The sequence below is a fragment of the Chinchilla lanigera genome, unplaced genomic scaffold (genome assembly GCF_000276665.1).
Source record: "Chinchilla lanigera isolate Chin_1 unplaced genomic scaffold, ChiLan1.0 scaffold00063, whole genome shotgun sequence".
NCBI lineage: Eukaryota > Metazoa > Chordata > Mammalia > Rodentia > Chinchillidae > Chinchilla > Chinchilla lanigera.
Window position 1 is genome coordinate 11733917 of NW_004955464.1, and position 17023 is coordinate 11750939.

At 47.7% G+C, this 17023-nt stretch overlaps 1 protein-coding gene and 1 pseudogene across 9 annotated transcripts in view; both read left to right on the forward strand.

Annotated features, from left to right (window-relative positions):
• Positions 1 to 16342, forward strand: part of Mknk1 (MAP kinase interacting serine/threonine kinase 1) — a 52313-nt gene extending 35971 nt beyond the window's left edge. For 8 of the 9 annotated variants that reach the window (XM_013521635.1, XM_005398664.2, XM_013521636.1 and 5 more), the window contains 7 exons: positions 1107 to 1211; positions 4713 to 4768; positions 10826 to 10921; positions 12677 to 12871; positions 13496 to 13660; positions 13904 to 13947; positions 14972 to 16342. In XM_013521635.1, the coding sequence (XP_013377089.1) occupies positions 1107 to 1211; positions 4713 to 4768; positions 10826 to 10921; positions 12677 to 12871; positions 13496 to 13660; positions 13904 to 13947; positions 14972 to 15206 (896 nt within the window). In that variant the 3' untranslated portion in view covers positions 15207 to 16342. The remainder of the gene's footprint in view (positions 1 to 1106; positions 1212 to 4712; positions 4769 to 10825; positions 10922 to 12676; positions 12872 to 13495; positions 13661 to 13903; positions 13948 to 14971) is intronic. The other variant, XM_005398669.2, reaches the window with a different exon arrangement.
• Positions 5438 to 7859, forward strand: LOC102016033 (annotated as a pseudogene).
• Positions 16343 to 17023: the final 681 nt, after the last annotated feature.

The window sequence follows — 17023 nt, forward strand, 5'->3', positions numbered from 1 at the left end:
ATACCTTCAGCCCAGAAATTCTGGCTTTCAGTAATCAATACAAGCCCCAGTAAGCCAAGCTGTATGCTCATGTGTGTGTCTGACCCCACCCTGCCGCTGCACACCAGGACTCAAAATTCCATGTCTGCAGTGCTACAAGCAGCTGAGTCCTCTGTAGCCATAACTAGAGTGTAGCTCCACTAAAGCCAGACCCAAGGGGTAAAGAGGGAGTGTGTGACTCAGAACAGTCCGTCCCTCCAACAGATGGGACACAAGTTCAGTTGAGAAGTCTGCACAGGTGTTAGGGCCAGATGTATTACACCTAAGAATCTTGACTCCACAACTTAATGGTGTAATGTCTGGGGCAAGTTCCTTAACCATTTTTGGCATGAGGTTCCCCACTTATAAAATAAAGATAACTATGCTGCCCATTTTGTACCTTTGTGAGAATGAGATAATTTATTTAAAGAGCACTGCATAGGGGCTGGGGATTTAGCTCAGCGGCAAAGCGCCTGCCTGGCAAGCGCAAGGTCGTGAGTTCGGTTCCTGGTACCGGAGAAAAACCAAAAAACTAAAAAATAAATAAATAAATAAAGAGCACTGCATATTGCCTGGCACATAGTAAACTAATCAATAAATGTTAGCTGTTCCCAACAAAATAATAACAACATATGGGAAACTTCAGGAGGTAAAGCAGCTTCCCCCTTTTTTCCTCTACAGAGGATACTGCGTTTCCATTGGAAGGCTTGGGCTTTTGCTTGGATCTAAGCTCCTTTTTGCAGAGGAGCAAATGTCTCAGTCCTCTCAGCCCCATGTGTGTTGACTTCTAGTTCCTTTTGATTTCAGAAGCCAAATAATTCCTAGTAGCACTAATTTTTTTGCCCAATAGATACTTGTTCTCTGCCAGTTGTGAGCTCCTCGTGGACGGGCACAGAAGGTAGCAGTCTAAGTTTATTCAGCAGACAGATGCCGGCTCCTCCTCTGTGCCAGGCAGCACACTTGGGGCTGACATTTAGCACTGAGTCAGCCTATGCCCCCACCTCAGACTTGTGAAAACTCGGCCTCTAAGAAGCAGTGCTTACTAGAGCCTGCAGCGGTGATCCTCCTTTGTCCCCTGTGCTCCTCAGGCTCCATCCTAGCCCACATCCAGAGGCAGAAGCACTTCAATGAACGAGAAGCCAGCCGAGTGGTGCGAGATGTTGCTGCTGCTCTTGACTTCCTGCATACCAAAGGTGAGCTGAGCCAACCCTGGGTGGGCCGGTCAGGCTGGCCAGCGTCTGGGTACCACGGAAGGGGGCGGGCCTGCAGGGGACCTGCTCAGGAGATGGCACAGCTAGCAAACAGCTTGAGATTCAAATAAGCTCACACTGGAAGAGTCAGGGACAGTCCAGCACAGCTCCTACGCTTCTGTTACGGATGGTGGAGAGATAGTGGCACTCTTAAGTAGCACTGGGACACAGGAGAAAGTGTGAGGAAAAAGAAGGAATTGCGTATTAAACAGGGTAAGTGTGTATGTGCCTGTATATGTGGATCACGCCCTTTTCCTAATGAAAAATATAAAAATCATGCATGATGCAACCATTCTTGTGTAAATATTTTATTTGTCTTTTTGCGACAGTGTTTTACTATGCAGTTCAGGCTGGCCTTCAGCTCGCTTTGTAGTGCAGGCTGTCCTTGAACTCACAGCAGTCCTCCTGGCTCAGCCTCTTGGGTGCTGAGATTACAGGCGTGTGCCACCACACCTGGGTTTCATGTAAATATTTTAATGTCGTTCCTTTTAGTTTTTTTAAATTGGTGTAATATATATGTAATCTTATGTATCTTGTTCACAGTAAATGAAAACTGCATTTTTCTATTCGTTTGAAAGTTTGAGGTATCTGTTGAATGTCACAGTAGCAGGTTACTATTTTCTGAGTTACACTTTGCTTACAGTCCCTTTCCTAAGACTAATAATTGAAGAACGTTTGTAGTGAGGCAAGTCTTTCTGCAAATTGTTTGAACCTTTCCATAAATCTGTTGGACCATCACGTGTTTTTTAAATTCCTCAATAGCAGTACCTCAGAAACAATGAGTTCCGGCTTCACCCTTCCACCTGTGCCCTTTCAGTAATAACAGCTACCCACAGAGTTATGGTGAAGATTAGGAGCGACTGTAACATTGTCTGTAGTAGTTCGTGCAGTTGTTCTGTGCCAGGTACTGTTCTAGGCCTTTGAGTTGTATGAATTTATTTATGTAGTTTTGCACATCTTCCTATGAAAACTAAATAGACATATGTATACATATATCTGTGCATATATGAATGCATATACATATATGTATATATGATAGGTAGAGCATAGTTCCTGGCACATATTAGTTCCTCATGAAATGTTATTTCCTCCACCAAGCAGATGGCATTTTTATTCCTAATATTAATTCCTTGGAGGAAAGCATCCTGCCTGGTGGAGGTGGAGCAAAGAATCTGTGACCTGGCTGTGCTCCTTCAAGCCTGTGGCTGCTGACCAGCCACCCTGGTTGAGCTCAGGCCCAACTGCAGGCGTGATGCGAGCACACCCCACAAGGTGCCCTAACACAGTGTGGCTGGTGTGCCTGGTGTGTGGGAGGGCACAGACTGCACCTAGGCTCCTCCAGTGGCTGAAAGAGGTCTGCAAACTGCCACTGTCCATGCTGGGGCCCTGACTTGCACCTGGGATGGAAATTCCTGGCAGGGGGTGTCTGACTTTCCGCAGCTTGATGAATAGCAGCGGTTCTGTTTCTGAAAGCTGGGATGCATGTAGGTAACACCTGCCTGACAAAGATTTACAACTGCTCCCCAAGCTGCCGCTGTAGATTGCAAAACTGGGTCACGCTTTTTACAAGAGCCGTACCTTGGAGGAGGGGTAGAGGTGGTTTTATTTATTTATTTATTTACAGGACTCCACTAAAGGGAATGGAGGCAGGTGGTCTTAGGAGTTCTGAAGTGCTTGTTCACATCTAGCTGGCCAGCTGCCCATGTGACTAGGAGTTGAGGGGATGAAAAACGATTTCCAGTCGAACTTGGTTGTTTTCTAAATAACTTCATGCTGGGAAGATGAATTGGGTGAGAATGGGCCAGCCCTGAAACAAGTTCCATACTTTTAAATACTGGACACACTGTGGCTTAACCTCTGGGAAATGAACCGGGGCGGCTCGATGGCTGGTGCGCTCACACAGGCAGGTTCATTATTACAGCCTGGCTCTCCGAGTTCTCGGCCTGAAGGACGAGTGGGCCATGGGCGCCTATTCAGAGAGTCAGGCTCCGTGTGCAGCTTGTGATCCTTCTGTGGGAGCACTTGCCGTAATGGAAAATATTCTTCACTTTTAGTGTGGTGAGCAGTAGCCCGACTCAATTTGTGCAGGCTGGGCTGGGTTGCTCTGGGTTCTCATTCAATTAGGTGACTGATGAAGTTACTTAGCTTGCCGGAGCTCAGCTTCTCCTTTGCTAGGAAAGAGCCTCAGGTGGGCCAGGCCTGTGCATTCCAGTAGGGAATCAGAGGGCTGCCTAAGAGGTTGATCATCCAGTGAGTTTAGGGCAGATCCTGCCTCCTCATTACCCGCAAGAATCCTCTGCTGCTTTCCAGCCTTTGAAGTAGACTCTTGCTCAAGCTACCAGACCTGTCTCTGTTTTGTGCATGCCATGGATGGATGGTGGGAAGGGACAGGAAAAGAAAAGAAAAGAAAAGAAAAGAAAAGAAAAGAAAAGAAAAGAAAAGAAAAGAAAAGAGAAGAAAAGAGGAGAAAAGAAAAGAAGGGAAGTTAGTTTCTGTGTCCTTCTCTGGAGCACCATGGCCCTGTTTGTGTTTTGTCCCTTTCTTTTGGTTAAAATGGCTTTCACCTAGTACTATGGCCCATGCCTATAACCCTAGCTACTCAGGAGGGATACAAGTTGAGGGTAATATGGGCAACTTAGCAAGACATTGTCTCAAAATAAATTTTTCAAAGATCCGGAGTATAGCTCAATGGCAGAGTGCTTGCTAGCAGGGATGAGGCTCTGCGTTTAGTCACCAGCACCACAAAAAAAACAAAACAAAAAAAAAAAAAAAACAAATAATAAGATAGGTTTCCCTCAGACTCCTGCTTCACCAGGTCAGCAGTTTTGAACTCTTCATAGGGTGCGCTGCTGTTGCTGTCCTCTGCAGGAGGCCTGGCCAAAACAGAAGTGTCCTCTCTGAAGAACAGCACCCTCAGGCCAGGGCTGTCCTTGCAGAGGAGGTGAGAAGCAAGGCAGGCAGGCATGGAGAAATTTGAGGGAGTCCCACTGAAGGAATCTTTCTTTTCTAATCAGCTACACACGAAGAAATGAGGTAGAGCAGTCTCAGCCCCCCGAGATGCTCTTAAACGGGGCTCTAATTATTTCTGCATTGCTGTTCCAAGTATTGCCGCTTGCAGAGCTCTGTTCTGCTTTGTATTAGGCTACATAATAAGAATTCTTGGTTGTCACTGCAGTGCTGAAAGGTAGGCTGGCTGGGATTCATTTAGGCCTTCTTATCCCTGCCAGACTTCTAAAGCTTCTGCTTCAAAAGAACTTGCAAAATCAACTGTGCTTTGGTTTGTGTCTCTGGTTACTTCTGCCTCCTGCAGCTCGTTGGTTTTTTAATGTACCATAATTGGGAATTAATCTGCGAACAACAGCATTTGGAAAAAATTAATTGTGTGTGGAATGTTTGATAATTATGTGCACATGTTAACCACTTCTTTGCTGTTTGTCATTTCAGGCATTGCTCACCGAGATCTGAAGCCAGAAAATATATTGTGTGAATCTCCAGAAAAGGTACTGAGGGTCTGCTTTGGGATGTTCCAGTTCATGCTAATCAGGAAAGCCACCTTGATCTCAGCGAACTGTAGGGTGTTAGCAATGCCCTTGGCCTCGGGTACCAGCTACAACTGATTGTCATGGACACCTGAGAATGCTGTGCCTAATATGTAATGGTTCAGCATTCCAAATAGGGTTAGTTCTTGTCCCTTCTTTGCTCTTTGTCATTAACATGATTGGCTTGAGCATACGTCTTGTATAATATACGAGACCTACACAAAACTAGCGTTTCCTGGTCCTGTGTACCTACCTGTAGAGTAGTTGATGAGAGTCAGAGACAACTGAACCTTACGGTGACACATCTCTGCCCGCACATATTTGTGGTATGGTATGTATGCTACGTGATATCTGCCTTTATAATAATAAGAAGCCTGGTGTGGTCCCAGCTACTCAGGAGGCTGAGACAGGAGGATCACAAGTTTGAGGCCAACCTGGGCAAAGTAGTGATAACCTGTCTCAGAATTTTAAAAAGACTGGGGATATAGCTCTGTGGCAGAGTGCTTGCCTAGCATGCTTGAGGCCCTGCATTCAATTCATGGTACCACTAAGAAGAAGAAATAATCAGGGGGTTTGCTTTGCTTTGCTTTGCTTTGCTTTGCTTTGCTTTGCTTTGCTTTGCTTTGCTTTGCTTTGCTTTGTTTGAGACAGTGTTGCACTGTGTTGTTCAGCCTGACCTTTAGTTCATTATGTAGCCCAGGGTGACCTCAAACTCCTAACGATCGATCCTCCTACCTCAGCCTCCCAAGTGCTGGGATCACAGAGTACACCACCACACTCAGCAAAGAAGTAATAATTAGGAAGCAAGTTCTTAAGAAGAGTTTCAGTTTCCACTTCTATTTCCAAAAGTGCCCATAAAAGAGAAAACATTTACGCTTGATGTTCACCAAATGCAACCTATTTTAAGCATTGCCTCAACCCACTTTACTGGTAAATGAAAGTGTTGCATTTCCATAACAGTGTATTAAATTGGTAAGTTCTGTGTTTGTTAGGAGAGATTTAGGCCCAGTAGTATTGGTGGCCCACATCCGTGGTTCTGTGTGTGTCTATAAACATGCACAGCCAAGAGCTACATGTCTTGGAGGAAGCTGTGGCTCATGCGTAAGGCATGACTGCAAGTGAAACGTGAGTCAGCCGGCTGTACACAGCTCTGTGAGGGGACTAACAGTGAGTTAGCTCAGGTAAGATCTTCTGACTTCCTGTCCGTGGTTCTGGCATACAACTTGGTAATTTTTCATTATTATGGATATTAGAAATAATTACAGTTAACATTTCTGGAGTGCTTACACTGCAGGGACTTATATGCCTGTTTAGTATTTGTAGACTTCTTTTGAGGTAGGGACTATTACTGTCTTCATTTTATGTATAAGGAGACTGAAGCTCAGAGAGGTTAAGAAACTTACACGAAGTTAGTCCCTGGTAAGTAGAAGAGCCTGGATTAAAACTGAGGTGGGCGGACCCCACCACTGCACCAGGCCTCTGAACTACCCCCCATTGCTTCTGATTTATAAGGAATTTTCATGCCTTTGTTTCATTTGCTCTTCATGGCACAGGTTTATTGCCCCCTTTTTATGATTGGAAACACTAAAAATAAGAGAAAGCGAAAAAACAACCTACACAGTGGGAAAACATGTTTTCAAATCATATGTCTATAAGAATTTAATGTCTAAAATAACATGAAGAATTCCTAAAATTTAATAACAAAAAGATAACCCAATTTTAAAATGGCCAGGACTTTAACAGACATTTCCCTCAAGAAGACATACAAATGGCTAATGAACGCCTGAAAAGATGTTCAATATCTTTAGTCATTAGGGGAGAATCAAAACTAGAGGGAAGCCACATGTCCTTTATACCAGCACTCTGAGGGGCTGAGGCAGGAGGATTGCAAGTTCACTCCCAGCCTGGGCAACTTAATGACTTTATGAGACCCTGTCTCAAAATTAAAGAAATATGAAGGGGTAGCATAGCTCAGTTGAAGACCCTGGGTTCAACCCCAGTAGTGCAACCAAACAAACAAATGAAAAAGACACCACTACACAGCTACTACGATGGCTATATTTTTTTTAAAATAGAAAATGACGATCCATGTTGAAGACATGGGGAGTGGGGGGCTCTTCTGATCCAGGGGCCCAGAACCAAGGAGTGGCAGAGTTTGAGAAGACAGCAGCTCGGGGTTTGGGGTTCAGCGACAGTGGCCCCATCACAGAAGTTCAGGGTGGGTGGGGCGCCAAGCACACGGAGTAAGGGCCTCTTGGTCTTTGTCTTCTCAACTTGGTCCTGTTTCGACAGCAAACATGTCTCGGCCTGTCAGAAATAGGAAGGTTGTTGATTATTCAGTTTCAGGAGTCCGATGATGCAGAAGATTATGGAAGAGATTCAGGTCCTCCCACTAAGAAAATCCAATCGTCTCCTCAAGAAGCTAAAATAAGAGACAGTCTGGAAAGAATTCACAGAAAGACAGTGAGGACTCAGAAAAAAAAGATATAAAGACCAAGAAGGATGATTCTCATTCAACAGAGAAGATGAAAAAGATCATCATAAAAATGTGCACCAACAGCAGTAGGCAGCATCTAAAGCAGCTTCCAAACAGAGAGAGATGCTTGTGGAAGATGCGGGTAGTGAGGAGGAGCAAGTGGAAGAGGACGAGGCACCATTCCAGGAGAAAGATTCTGAAAGTGATGAAGATTTCCTAATGGAAGATGATTATGATAGTGACTATGGCAGTTCAAAAAAAGAAAAACAAAAAGATGGTTCGAAAGTCCAAACCTGAGAGAAAAGAAAAGAAAATGCCCAAGCCCAGGCTAAAGGCTACAGTGAGGCCAAGTCCAGTGAAAGGCAAAGGGAAAGTGGGTCATCCCACAGCTTCCAAGGTGTCAAAGGAAAAGGCTCCTCCCAAAGAAGAAGATGAGGAACCCGAAAGCCCTCCAGAGAAGAAGGCATCAGCAAGCCCCCCACCTGAGAAGTCTGGAGACAAAGGGTCCGAAGATGAAACCCAGTCTGGGGAGGATTAAAAGTGCTCAAGGGAGGAAGGGAAGGGGAGGGGAGGAGAGGGAAGGGGAGGGAAGGGAAGGGAAGGGAAGGGAAGGGAAGGGAAGGGAAGGGAAGGGAAGGGAGGGGAGGGGAAGGGAAGGGAAGGGAGGGGAGGGGAAGGGAAGGGAATTGAAGGGAAGGGAAGGGAAAGGAAAGAAGGAAGGAAGGAAGGAAGGAAGGAAGAGAGAGAGAGAAAGAGAAAGAAAGAAAGAAAGAAAAGAGAGAGGAAGAAAGAAAGAAAGAAAAAGAAAAAGAAGAGAGGAGGGGAGGGGAGGGAAGGGGAGGGGGAAGAGAACCTACTTAAGATAGAACATGGTTTTGGCCGTGGCTTGACTCATGGGCTTTCAGTGCTTTTTTCTATTTGTTGAAAATATTTTTTCTCTCTTCCCCTCTCTCACTTTTCCCCTCCCTCTTTCGCTCTTCCTCTCTTTCTCCAGAAAACCATTGTATATGGAAGTATTGAACTTACCTTTGTGTCTGTTGGTCTTCTCGTTGCCACCACTCCTACTACCCAATGAAAGCCATGTCAGATTAGTCACTGGACTGACTGGTCCATCTTTTTCTTTGTAACGGAAGATGCACGTGTGTGTGTGTGAAGCAATAAGATCTGAGATGGAGACTATGGAAACTTTGCTTTTGGCTAAAATGACTAGCGAGTTGAACAGTAATCAAAAAACAGACAGATTTTAGTTAAAAATAATTGCTTCTTTCTCTGACTGGACTCCTAAAAAAATCAATTGTCATCTAATATGTGTTTATATATCTATATACATAAGCATAAATGTCTGAAAGAAATCATGACTCTAAACTGATGAGTTCAGTAGGAGATAAAGGTGAATTCTGAATTGTTACTAAAAGTACTCATAGTTTTTACCTTAGTGGGTGGGTATGGAGTGGTGGGGATACTTGACCATATTTGGGTTTTCATTTTTTAATTTCATCATTTATCTGAAAGAGACTTGGAGCCCATGATCTTTTTATCCAGCTAGTCTTTAAGGAGCTTACAAAATACAGGGGCTACCAAAATTGAAATCACTTGATTTCATACTTTATTCTCTGGGTCATGTTTTAAAAATATGTATCCTATTTTTTGGATGAAATTTTACCAAGGATAAGAGAAAGAAAAAAAAAAAAAAAACTCTAGAACTTAAATGGCAAGATGGATCTCCACATCACAGTGGGTTTCTTTTCAAACTGACAATATTTAGGTTTTACACAAATATATGTTCCAGTTAATGTGAAACTCAAAAAAAAAAAAAAAAGAAAATAACAAGTGTTGGTGAGGATGTGGAGAAATTGGGACACTTACACATCGCTGGTGGGAATGTAAAATGTGGAAAACAGTTGGGCAATTCCTCAAAAGGCTAAACATAGAAACCCCATATGACCCAGCGATTCTCTCCTATGTATATATGAGAAGAATTGGAAACCAGGACGCAAACAGATACTCACTTGTCCACTGCTGTACATTACAGTGTTATTCGTAGTAACCACAGGGGGATCCACCCAGCTGTCCATCCGGGTGAATGGATAAACGAAATGTAAATGTATATGTCTGTATATGCAATGGAACATTATTCAGCCTGAAAACAGGCATGTTGCGTTCTGCATGTGCTGATGCATGTTACGAAAGGATGGCCCTGAAAACAATATGCAAAGTGAAAGAAGCCAGGCACACAGCATAGATGCTGTGTGCTTCCACTGGTATGAAATATCTGAGCTAGGCAGGGAATAAAGACGTAAAGTAGTTACCTGGGGCGGAGGGAGGTGGCAAGTTACTTCTGGGGTGCAGCATCTGTGTGGAGTGATGGAAAGAGTTGGGAAACAGTGGCAAGGGTGGCACAACAGCGTGAATGAAGTTAATACCACTGAATTGTACGTTTACGCATGGCTAAAATGACATCTTTTACGTTTTTGTCTTATCACAATGGAAAAGAGAGACTAAATGAAAACGAATGAGAGAAAGAAGGAAAGGAGGGGAGAAGTTAGGAGGTGGCCCAGGCTTCCCTGGTCATGAGCAGCGAGCTGGGATCCCCGGGCCAGCACCCTCATCTCCTTTCGCACCGTCCTCCTCTCTCCTGCAGACACAAGTCACGCTGCTGTGGCCACGGCCACAGGGTGCAGTCTGCTGGGCGTGGCTGCTGACCGCACACAGCCCTTGTGACTGAACAGCTCAGCTTCCCCGGGACTTTAAGCCAGCCAAGTCTCAGCAAGCGAACCGTGACATGGTGATGACTCCAAGCTGCCTGAGATGGCCAGGGTTTTACCCCAAGCTCCTCTGCCCTCCACCAAATGGACCGCAAGGGGACTGTGTTTCAGTGACACAGGAAGTTTCTGACTTACAGACATTCAAGTTGCAAACTTTCACAGTTGTACTGTGTAAGAGCCACAGATGTACTGTATAAGACTCACTTTGTCAGATTATGATGAATCTGATTCACAGACATTCTCCTGGATTGGAACTAGTTCGTAAGTCAGGGACTTACTGTACGTATTAACTTCTCTGGCTGCTGCTGCTGCTGCTTTTTTTTTTTTGTCTTTTTTTTGAGACAGAGTCTCTCTGGGTAGCCCAGGCTGGCCTTGAACTCACAGTGATCTTCCTGCCGCAGCCTCCCGAGTGCTAGGATTATAGGCACATGCAACCACCACGCCCGGCTACTTCTCTGGCTTCTGTCATGCAACCTGTGCCATTGTTTACTATCAAGAGTTCTAGTTTCACTTATGCCAAGTTCACAGCAGTCTAACACCATGTAATTCACCTGTTTTTCTCTCAGTTGGGAAATAAGGGAGAACATGACGCAGAGGACGTATTGGGAAACGTCCCCATGTGGCTCCTACTCAACCCCAGGAGATAGATGGAGGCTGGTAGATAGAGCCAGGCTGAAATGTGATGGCCATAGGCCCACGTTCCCCTTCATTATACTGGTCTCCTGGTGCCTCTGGCTTTTTGTATCCGTGACCTCTGCTTTCTGTTTCCCTTTGCAGGTGTCCCCAGTGAAAATCTGTGACTTTGACTTGGGCAGTGGGATGAAACTTAACAACTCCTGCATGCCCATAACCACACCAGAGCTGACCACTCCAGTATGTATGTCCGCCACCCTGTGCCCTTCGTATAGGGCTGCTGCGCTTGTGGGAGGCCCCTGACCCAAAGCTGTGGCATCCAGAACAGAGGGCGAAGGAAGGAAAACCAAGCATGTCTACAGCACTTCCCAGGCCCACACTGTCCTTTGCTCAGTGCTCTGAACTGGTAGTTCCCAAGCCCAATGCCTGTCCCACTGCTGACGAAACTGACGTTGGCACTTTAGTTCAATGTCAGTCATCTCTGCTAAGAAAGGGACAGATTGTCTCCATGGGCACAGGCTGTGTGCAGACTCCTGTCCCAGGTAAAAACACACTACCCCCAGCCCAGCCCAGGTTGCACATGCAGCAGTGTGCGTAGCGCTGAGTCCCGTTCCCTCGGAATCAGCACGATCCTCTTATGGCGGAGGCAGGGGGCTGTCCTCCCCGCTCAAGGAAAGAGAAGTATCCGTGGGGGGAATTGCGAAGTTCCTGACTATGTGCAGTGGGATCCCTTCGCCAAATTAACTCTTGCTTCTCCAGCTGCACATTTCACAGCCAAATGGTGCTTCCAGAAGCTACTTCTTCCACCGACATCTTTTATTATACTTGATATGCTATGATTAGGGTGTTTCTTTCAAGATTTATATGTTTCATAAGTGAATTTTCCTAATACCCTTTATAAAAGACATGTCTTGCTGGGCATGGTGGTGCACGCTTATAATGCCAGCACTTGGGAGGCTGAGGCAGGAGGATCCTTGCGAGTTCGAGACCAGCCTGGGCTACAAAATGAGCTCAAAGCCAGCCTGAACTGCATAGTGAGACCCTGTCTCTAAAAGACAAAAAAAAAAAAAAAAAGACATGTCTTTAAATGTGCCAATTCTGACTTTTTCTAAGCAACCTTATTAGGAATGTTTCTGTAGTAGTTTCTAACACACAGTCTACCTTGTTCTCAAAATCGTTAACTCTAATTGCTTATAACAAAGAAAATATCCTTTCCTGAGAGCACTTACTATCTTCCAATCAAATTAACTTCATGGGCTAGGAGTGGGGGGCTGCTTCTCAGCCTGTAGTAATAAAGAGGGGAGCAAATAAGATGTGTTTTACTCTCCTCAGCAGTTGTCTGTGCAAGGGTGGGAGAAGGAGTCCGGGATCCTCATCCGGGGTCTGCTACTGCTGCACTCCCTACTCCTTCTTGGGCCTTGCGTTTTCCATCCATAAATAGGGGAAGGAGGGAGGCTTGTCAGAATTCTTCCAGTTTTGATGGTCCCTTCTAAACCCTTACACTTCCTCTCTTCTAGTTAGTGGGGAAGCTGAGCAGGAGTCCCTTTAAGAAATCCTTGCTGGGGCTGGGGATTTAGCTCAGCGGCACAGCGCCTACCTGGCAAGCGTGAGATCGTGAGTTTGATTCCCGGTACCAGAAAAAAAACAAAAAAAAAGAAGTCCTTGCTGGATGGAGCCAGCTTTCCGAAGCCAGCCTCCCAGGCTGTATTCCTGGTACATTTAAGTTCCCGCACCACCATGGTCTGTTACAGAGTACCAAGGCACGGAGAGGCTCTCTGCCCCCTGGAGAAGGGGTGTGGTGGGCTCTTTTAAGCTTGTCTGAGTGCCTTGGTGGTATCACACAAGCCCTCTGACTTTCCTGATGATGCTGTCCTTCCATCCTCTTGCACGTTCCATCCTGCACAGCTTACATTCTACCCCTTGCCGTCCCCTCTCCTGGGACTCACCTCTTCTTTTCTCTGCCATCTCCCCATCCCCAATCCTTGGTACCCACAGTGCGGCTCTGCAGAGTACATGGCCCCGGAGGTGGTAGAGGTCTTCAGGGATGAGGCCACTTTCTACGACAAGCGCTGTGACCTGTGGAGCCTGGGCGTGGTCCTCTACATCATGCTGAGTGGCTACCCGCCCTTTGTGGGTCACTGCGGAGCTGACTGTGGCTGGGACCGGGGAGAGGTGTGCAGGGTGTGTCAGGTGAGCAGGGCCCACGTGCGGTCCCCCCAGGGGTCGGTGGAATGCCAGGCAGGGCCGGGCTGGGGGCTGCTCCTGGTCTGGTAGGGGTTTGTGCTGCCCCTTCCTCTTCCCACAGGGCAGTCATGAGCTGATGGTCAGGCAGTCAGTTCAGCTAGAAGTTTGAGGGAGGGCTGTGGGAACTCATACCTGAGCAGACTCTGAAAGGATGAGTCTTGGCTGGAGAAGAGGGACAGGGAATACGAGGAGGAACAGCACCAGCAAAGACAGAGGCTTAAAACAAAAGCTTTTGTGTGCAGGGAGGGAGAGAGAAGTATAATGCACTTAATGGTGGCGGGAGACAAGGCTCTGGAGATTGCCAGGAGGCAGGTCACAGAGCGGGCTTTGTTCTCTTGGCAGTACTCTCAGCAGCCTCCCAAGCAGCATAACTATCCTGACTTGTCAAGGGCATGCTATGCCCTGCGGAGATTTAAGGAGAAGTGGTGTGTGGGAAAGGAACTGTATCTGTAGCGTACCCAAGCCACCAGCAGCAGCTGAGGACGATTAGAACCAGTGATCAGCACAATGACAGGTGCCTCCTGCACACCCCTGGCCAGTGTGGCTTCAGGAGGAATCTTCTTTACCTAGAACAAGCTGTTTGAGAGCATCCAGGAAGGCAAGTATGAGTTCCCCGACAGGGACTGGGCTCACATCTCCAGCGAGGCCAAAGACCTCATCTCCAAGCTCCTGGTTCGAGATGCGAAGCAGAGACTCAGTGCTGCCCAAGTTCTACAGCACCCGTGGGTGCAGGGGGTGAGTGACGCCAGAGGGATGGTGTGCACCCCGACCGCGAGCAAGCTGGCATAGCAGCAAGTGAAGGACCCAGAGGCAGCTGTCACCTTTGTTGCTCTCTCTGTGGGAAGTCTGACCCTGCAGACATGCAGAGCCGAGTCCTGCTGTTGGGCAGAGGGCCTGTCTGCCGCCTCTGCTGGCTGGGGTGGGGCAGCTGTATAAAGAAGGAGCCGTGCGTACTCACAGTCTGTCCTTCCATCCTAGCAAGCTCCAGAAAGGGGACTCCCCACGCCGCAAGTCCTCCAGAGGTAAATGCTCCAACTACGCCAGCGCCTTCTCTCCTTGGCCTTGGCTTTCCCTGCAGCCCTCAGCCACATTGGGACAGAGGTGGGGCACAAGGAGACCACCTGCAGGCTCAGGGTCCTTTCGGAGAAGCTCCCGTGCCCCTTCCCGAACCCCTCAAACCCCTTCACTCTCTTCCTCCACCTCGATTGCTTCCCCTGCCCTCCAGTGCTTTTCAGGCCCCTCCTTTCATGTTTCCAGAAAAACATCTTCCACAACCACTTGACCCTCACTGGAAATCACCACTTACAGCCCGAAGACATACCATATCGGTGGGTTGTTCACACCAGGCTGTCCTGCTTGTAGAGATGGTGAAAGTTGGGGTGCAGCACTGTAAGGCAGAGGGACCAATTGTCACATACACTACAGAGTAGACAAAAGCACCGTCATATATTCTGTGTCATTGACTGAAAGGTCATTATGCAGCAGATGAGTATACTGAAATTTAAAGAGAGGTTTTCTTCATCTTACAGATGAGAAAACTGAGGAATAGAAAGATCAAGATAACTTGTTCAAGGCTGCACAGTGGCCCTTGACTGTAAGAGCCTTTTAACCACCAGATACTTACGTTTCTGACAGGCTTTACCCTATAGAGCCAAGAGAAGCAGTGTGGGAAACCCCCATAGGGGTCAGCCACGTGGCCAGTTCTGAGAAGTTTCACAGGGAAGTCTTAACCCTGCATGGTCTCTCGATTCCTTATCCCCATGGTGCTGCTGCCCAGCTGGGGTTCCTACCCGATTCTCTGGGGCTGCTTCCAGAATCCTCCTCTGAGAGCACCTGACTGTCTAGACTAGTGATTGTGGTTGAGACTCCATTGCAGCCTCCGTCAAGCAAGAATCCAAACCCAGGACGGAACTGCTTTGAAGAGAGCAGCCTACACAGCTCAGGAAACCCCGGGGAGCAGGGAGCCCAGCTGGAGCAGCTTGTTGCCAAGCCAGCCTGGCTGACCTGGGCTCCAGCCTCCCTCAGTGTCCTTTCTTGCCCCGGCAGGAACAGCAGCACCATGGATCTGACGCTCTTCGCGGCTGAAGCCATCGCTCTTAACCGCCAGCTGTCTCAGCATGAGGAGAACGAACTGGCCCAGGAGCCAGAGGCGCTGGCTGAGGGCCTCTGCTCCGTGAAGCTTTCCCCTCCCTCCAAGTCTCGCCTGGCCCGCCGGCGGGCCCTGACCCAAGCAGGCCGCAGTGGAGAGGCAGGGCTGGCCCTGACCTCCACAGAACTCTGAGCTGTTCCAGTCACATGTTCAGGCCTAGACCTGTCTGGGCATTGCACCTAGAAACCTGTGAGGCCGAAGTCTGGAGCAGGCAGAGGGGCCTTCTCTCTGGCTCCAGTCAAGCTTTCTCCACCCACAAAGGCCCAGCAGTTCCCACCCAACCCCCCTTTCCCCAGGGTCCTTGGAGGAAAAAGCTTTTTCCAAAGGGGTTGTCTTTGAAAAGGAAAGCAATCACTTGTCACTTTGCATAATCGCCTGCAGCAGGGACATCTTTTTGCGGGGCTCCACCTGCTCACCTGCCTGCAGATCCCCATCCAGCCAGCTCCGGAAGCGACAGCTGGGACCCAGCCTTCAGGGAGCCACCTTCAGGAAGCAGAACCATCGTTGGCTGACAGAGGCTGCTGACACACGTGCCTCTTCCCCCATGCACTGTCGCCCTCCCCCAGCAGTCCTTCCACCTTCCTCTGTCCTCTGGACGTCCTCTTGCCTGTCCGCTGCCTTCTGAGCAGAGCCATCCCCTCAATTCAGAAAGGGCAGGGGGCCCTTCTCCTGCAGGAGGCCAGATCAGTCTTCCCGTCTGCGGCGCAGAGGAGCACATAATCTTTCTTTGCCTCGACCATGATGTGTTCCTCATTTATCATCCTCTTCCTTCTTTGTGATTGCTGCTAAATTCAGTATTACTTTGGTTTTTAAAATGTTTTTAACCGTGCTCTTTCAGCAAACATGGAATTTTAAGCTCCCCCTTTAAGCCCATGGACTTTCCAAGGCAGAATGTCCATGTGCTTGGTTTTTAATGAGCCCCTGCCTACAGTCCTAACTAGTTTTTAAGCTGTTACTCTCATGAGCACCTTAGAAGCTGTCAGCGTCTGGTACTGCTGTGTCCCCCAGGGCCTGTGTGGAGGGTGGCACAGATGTGGGGCAGCTGGATGGAGCTTTGTGCCTGAGGCAAAGCCAGATCAGAGGCAGCCCCACTGCCTTGTTAGCAATTCACTGCCCACTGTGGGAGCATGAGGGGACAGACACTTGCAGATAAGCTATCGGGTTATATAAAATAGATTTGCGTGAGTCAGACAGACATGTATTCTACTAGGCCACTTCAATACTATCATATAGTGTGCTTGTTTTAATAAAACTTTTCAATTTTAGCTATAGTGTACTTGGTGGTCCTTTCTATCCTTGCAAACCCAAGGAGACAGGCCTCCTGGACAGGCGCTGGGCCCAGACAGGCAGGAGAAGGAGCTCTTGTCGGGAATCCGTAACTATAGCAGCACATTTGATAACACAAAAGCAATGGGGACATTGCTTTTCTGATTTTAGATGAAGAAATGAAATTCATCAAACATCCTTCTGCAAGACTCAGAGATGAGTAAGAAACATCCTCTGCTCTTTAGCTGCTGCCCTTCAGGAGACTGAGGTAGCATTAGCAGGCACCACACAAGCAGACTTCAAAAGGTACTTTTAATAGATGTCCCCACCCCATGCAGGAACAAACTTAAAGCATTCCTAAGCCTCCATGTAGGGCCTGTTGTGTGCCTAGGACCACACTTGTCCTGCCAGAGCTGGCAACAAAGCAAAACGGTGCCTGCCATCCCTAGCCTCTGTGTACACCGTGAGAGACTTCCGTGTACATCATCCTGTGTGATAAATCCCAGAACCACACTGAAGAGACCTAGGTGAGAAGGACCTCTGTAAGTTCCTAAGAAGGTGGCAGAGGGAGGGCTGAGGATCAGGGCGTGGACTGGGTGCTGACAACGGCTCTTTGCCCTGGGGAAAGCAGAGAGGAGGTGGGCCTAGGCGCTTCCTTCTGGCTATCAGCTGTCCCACACTAC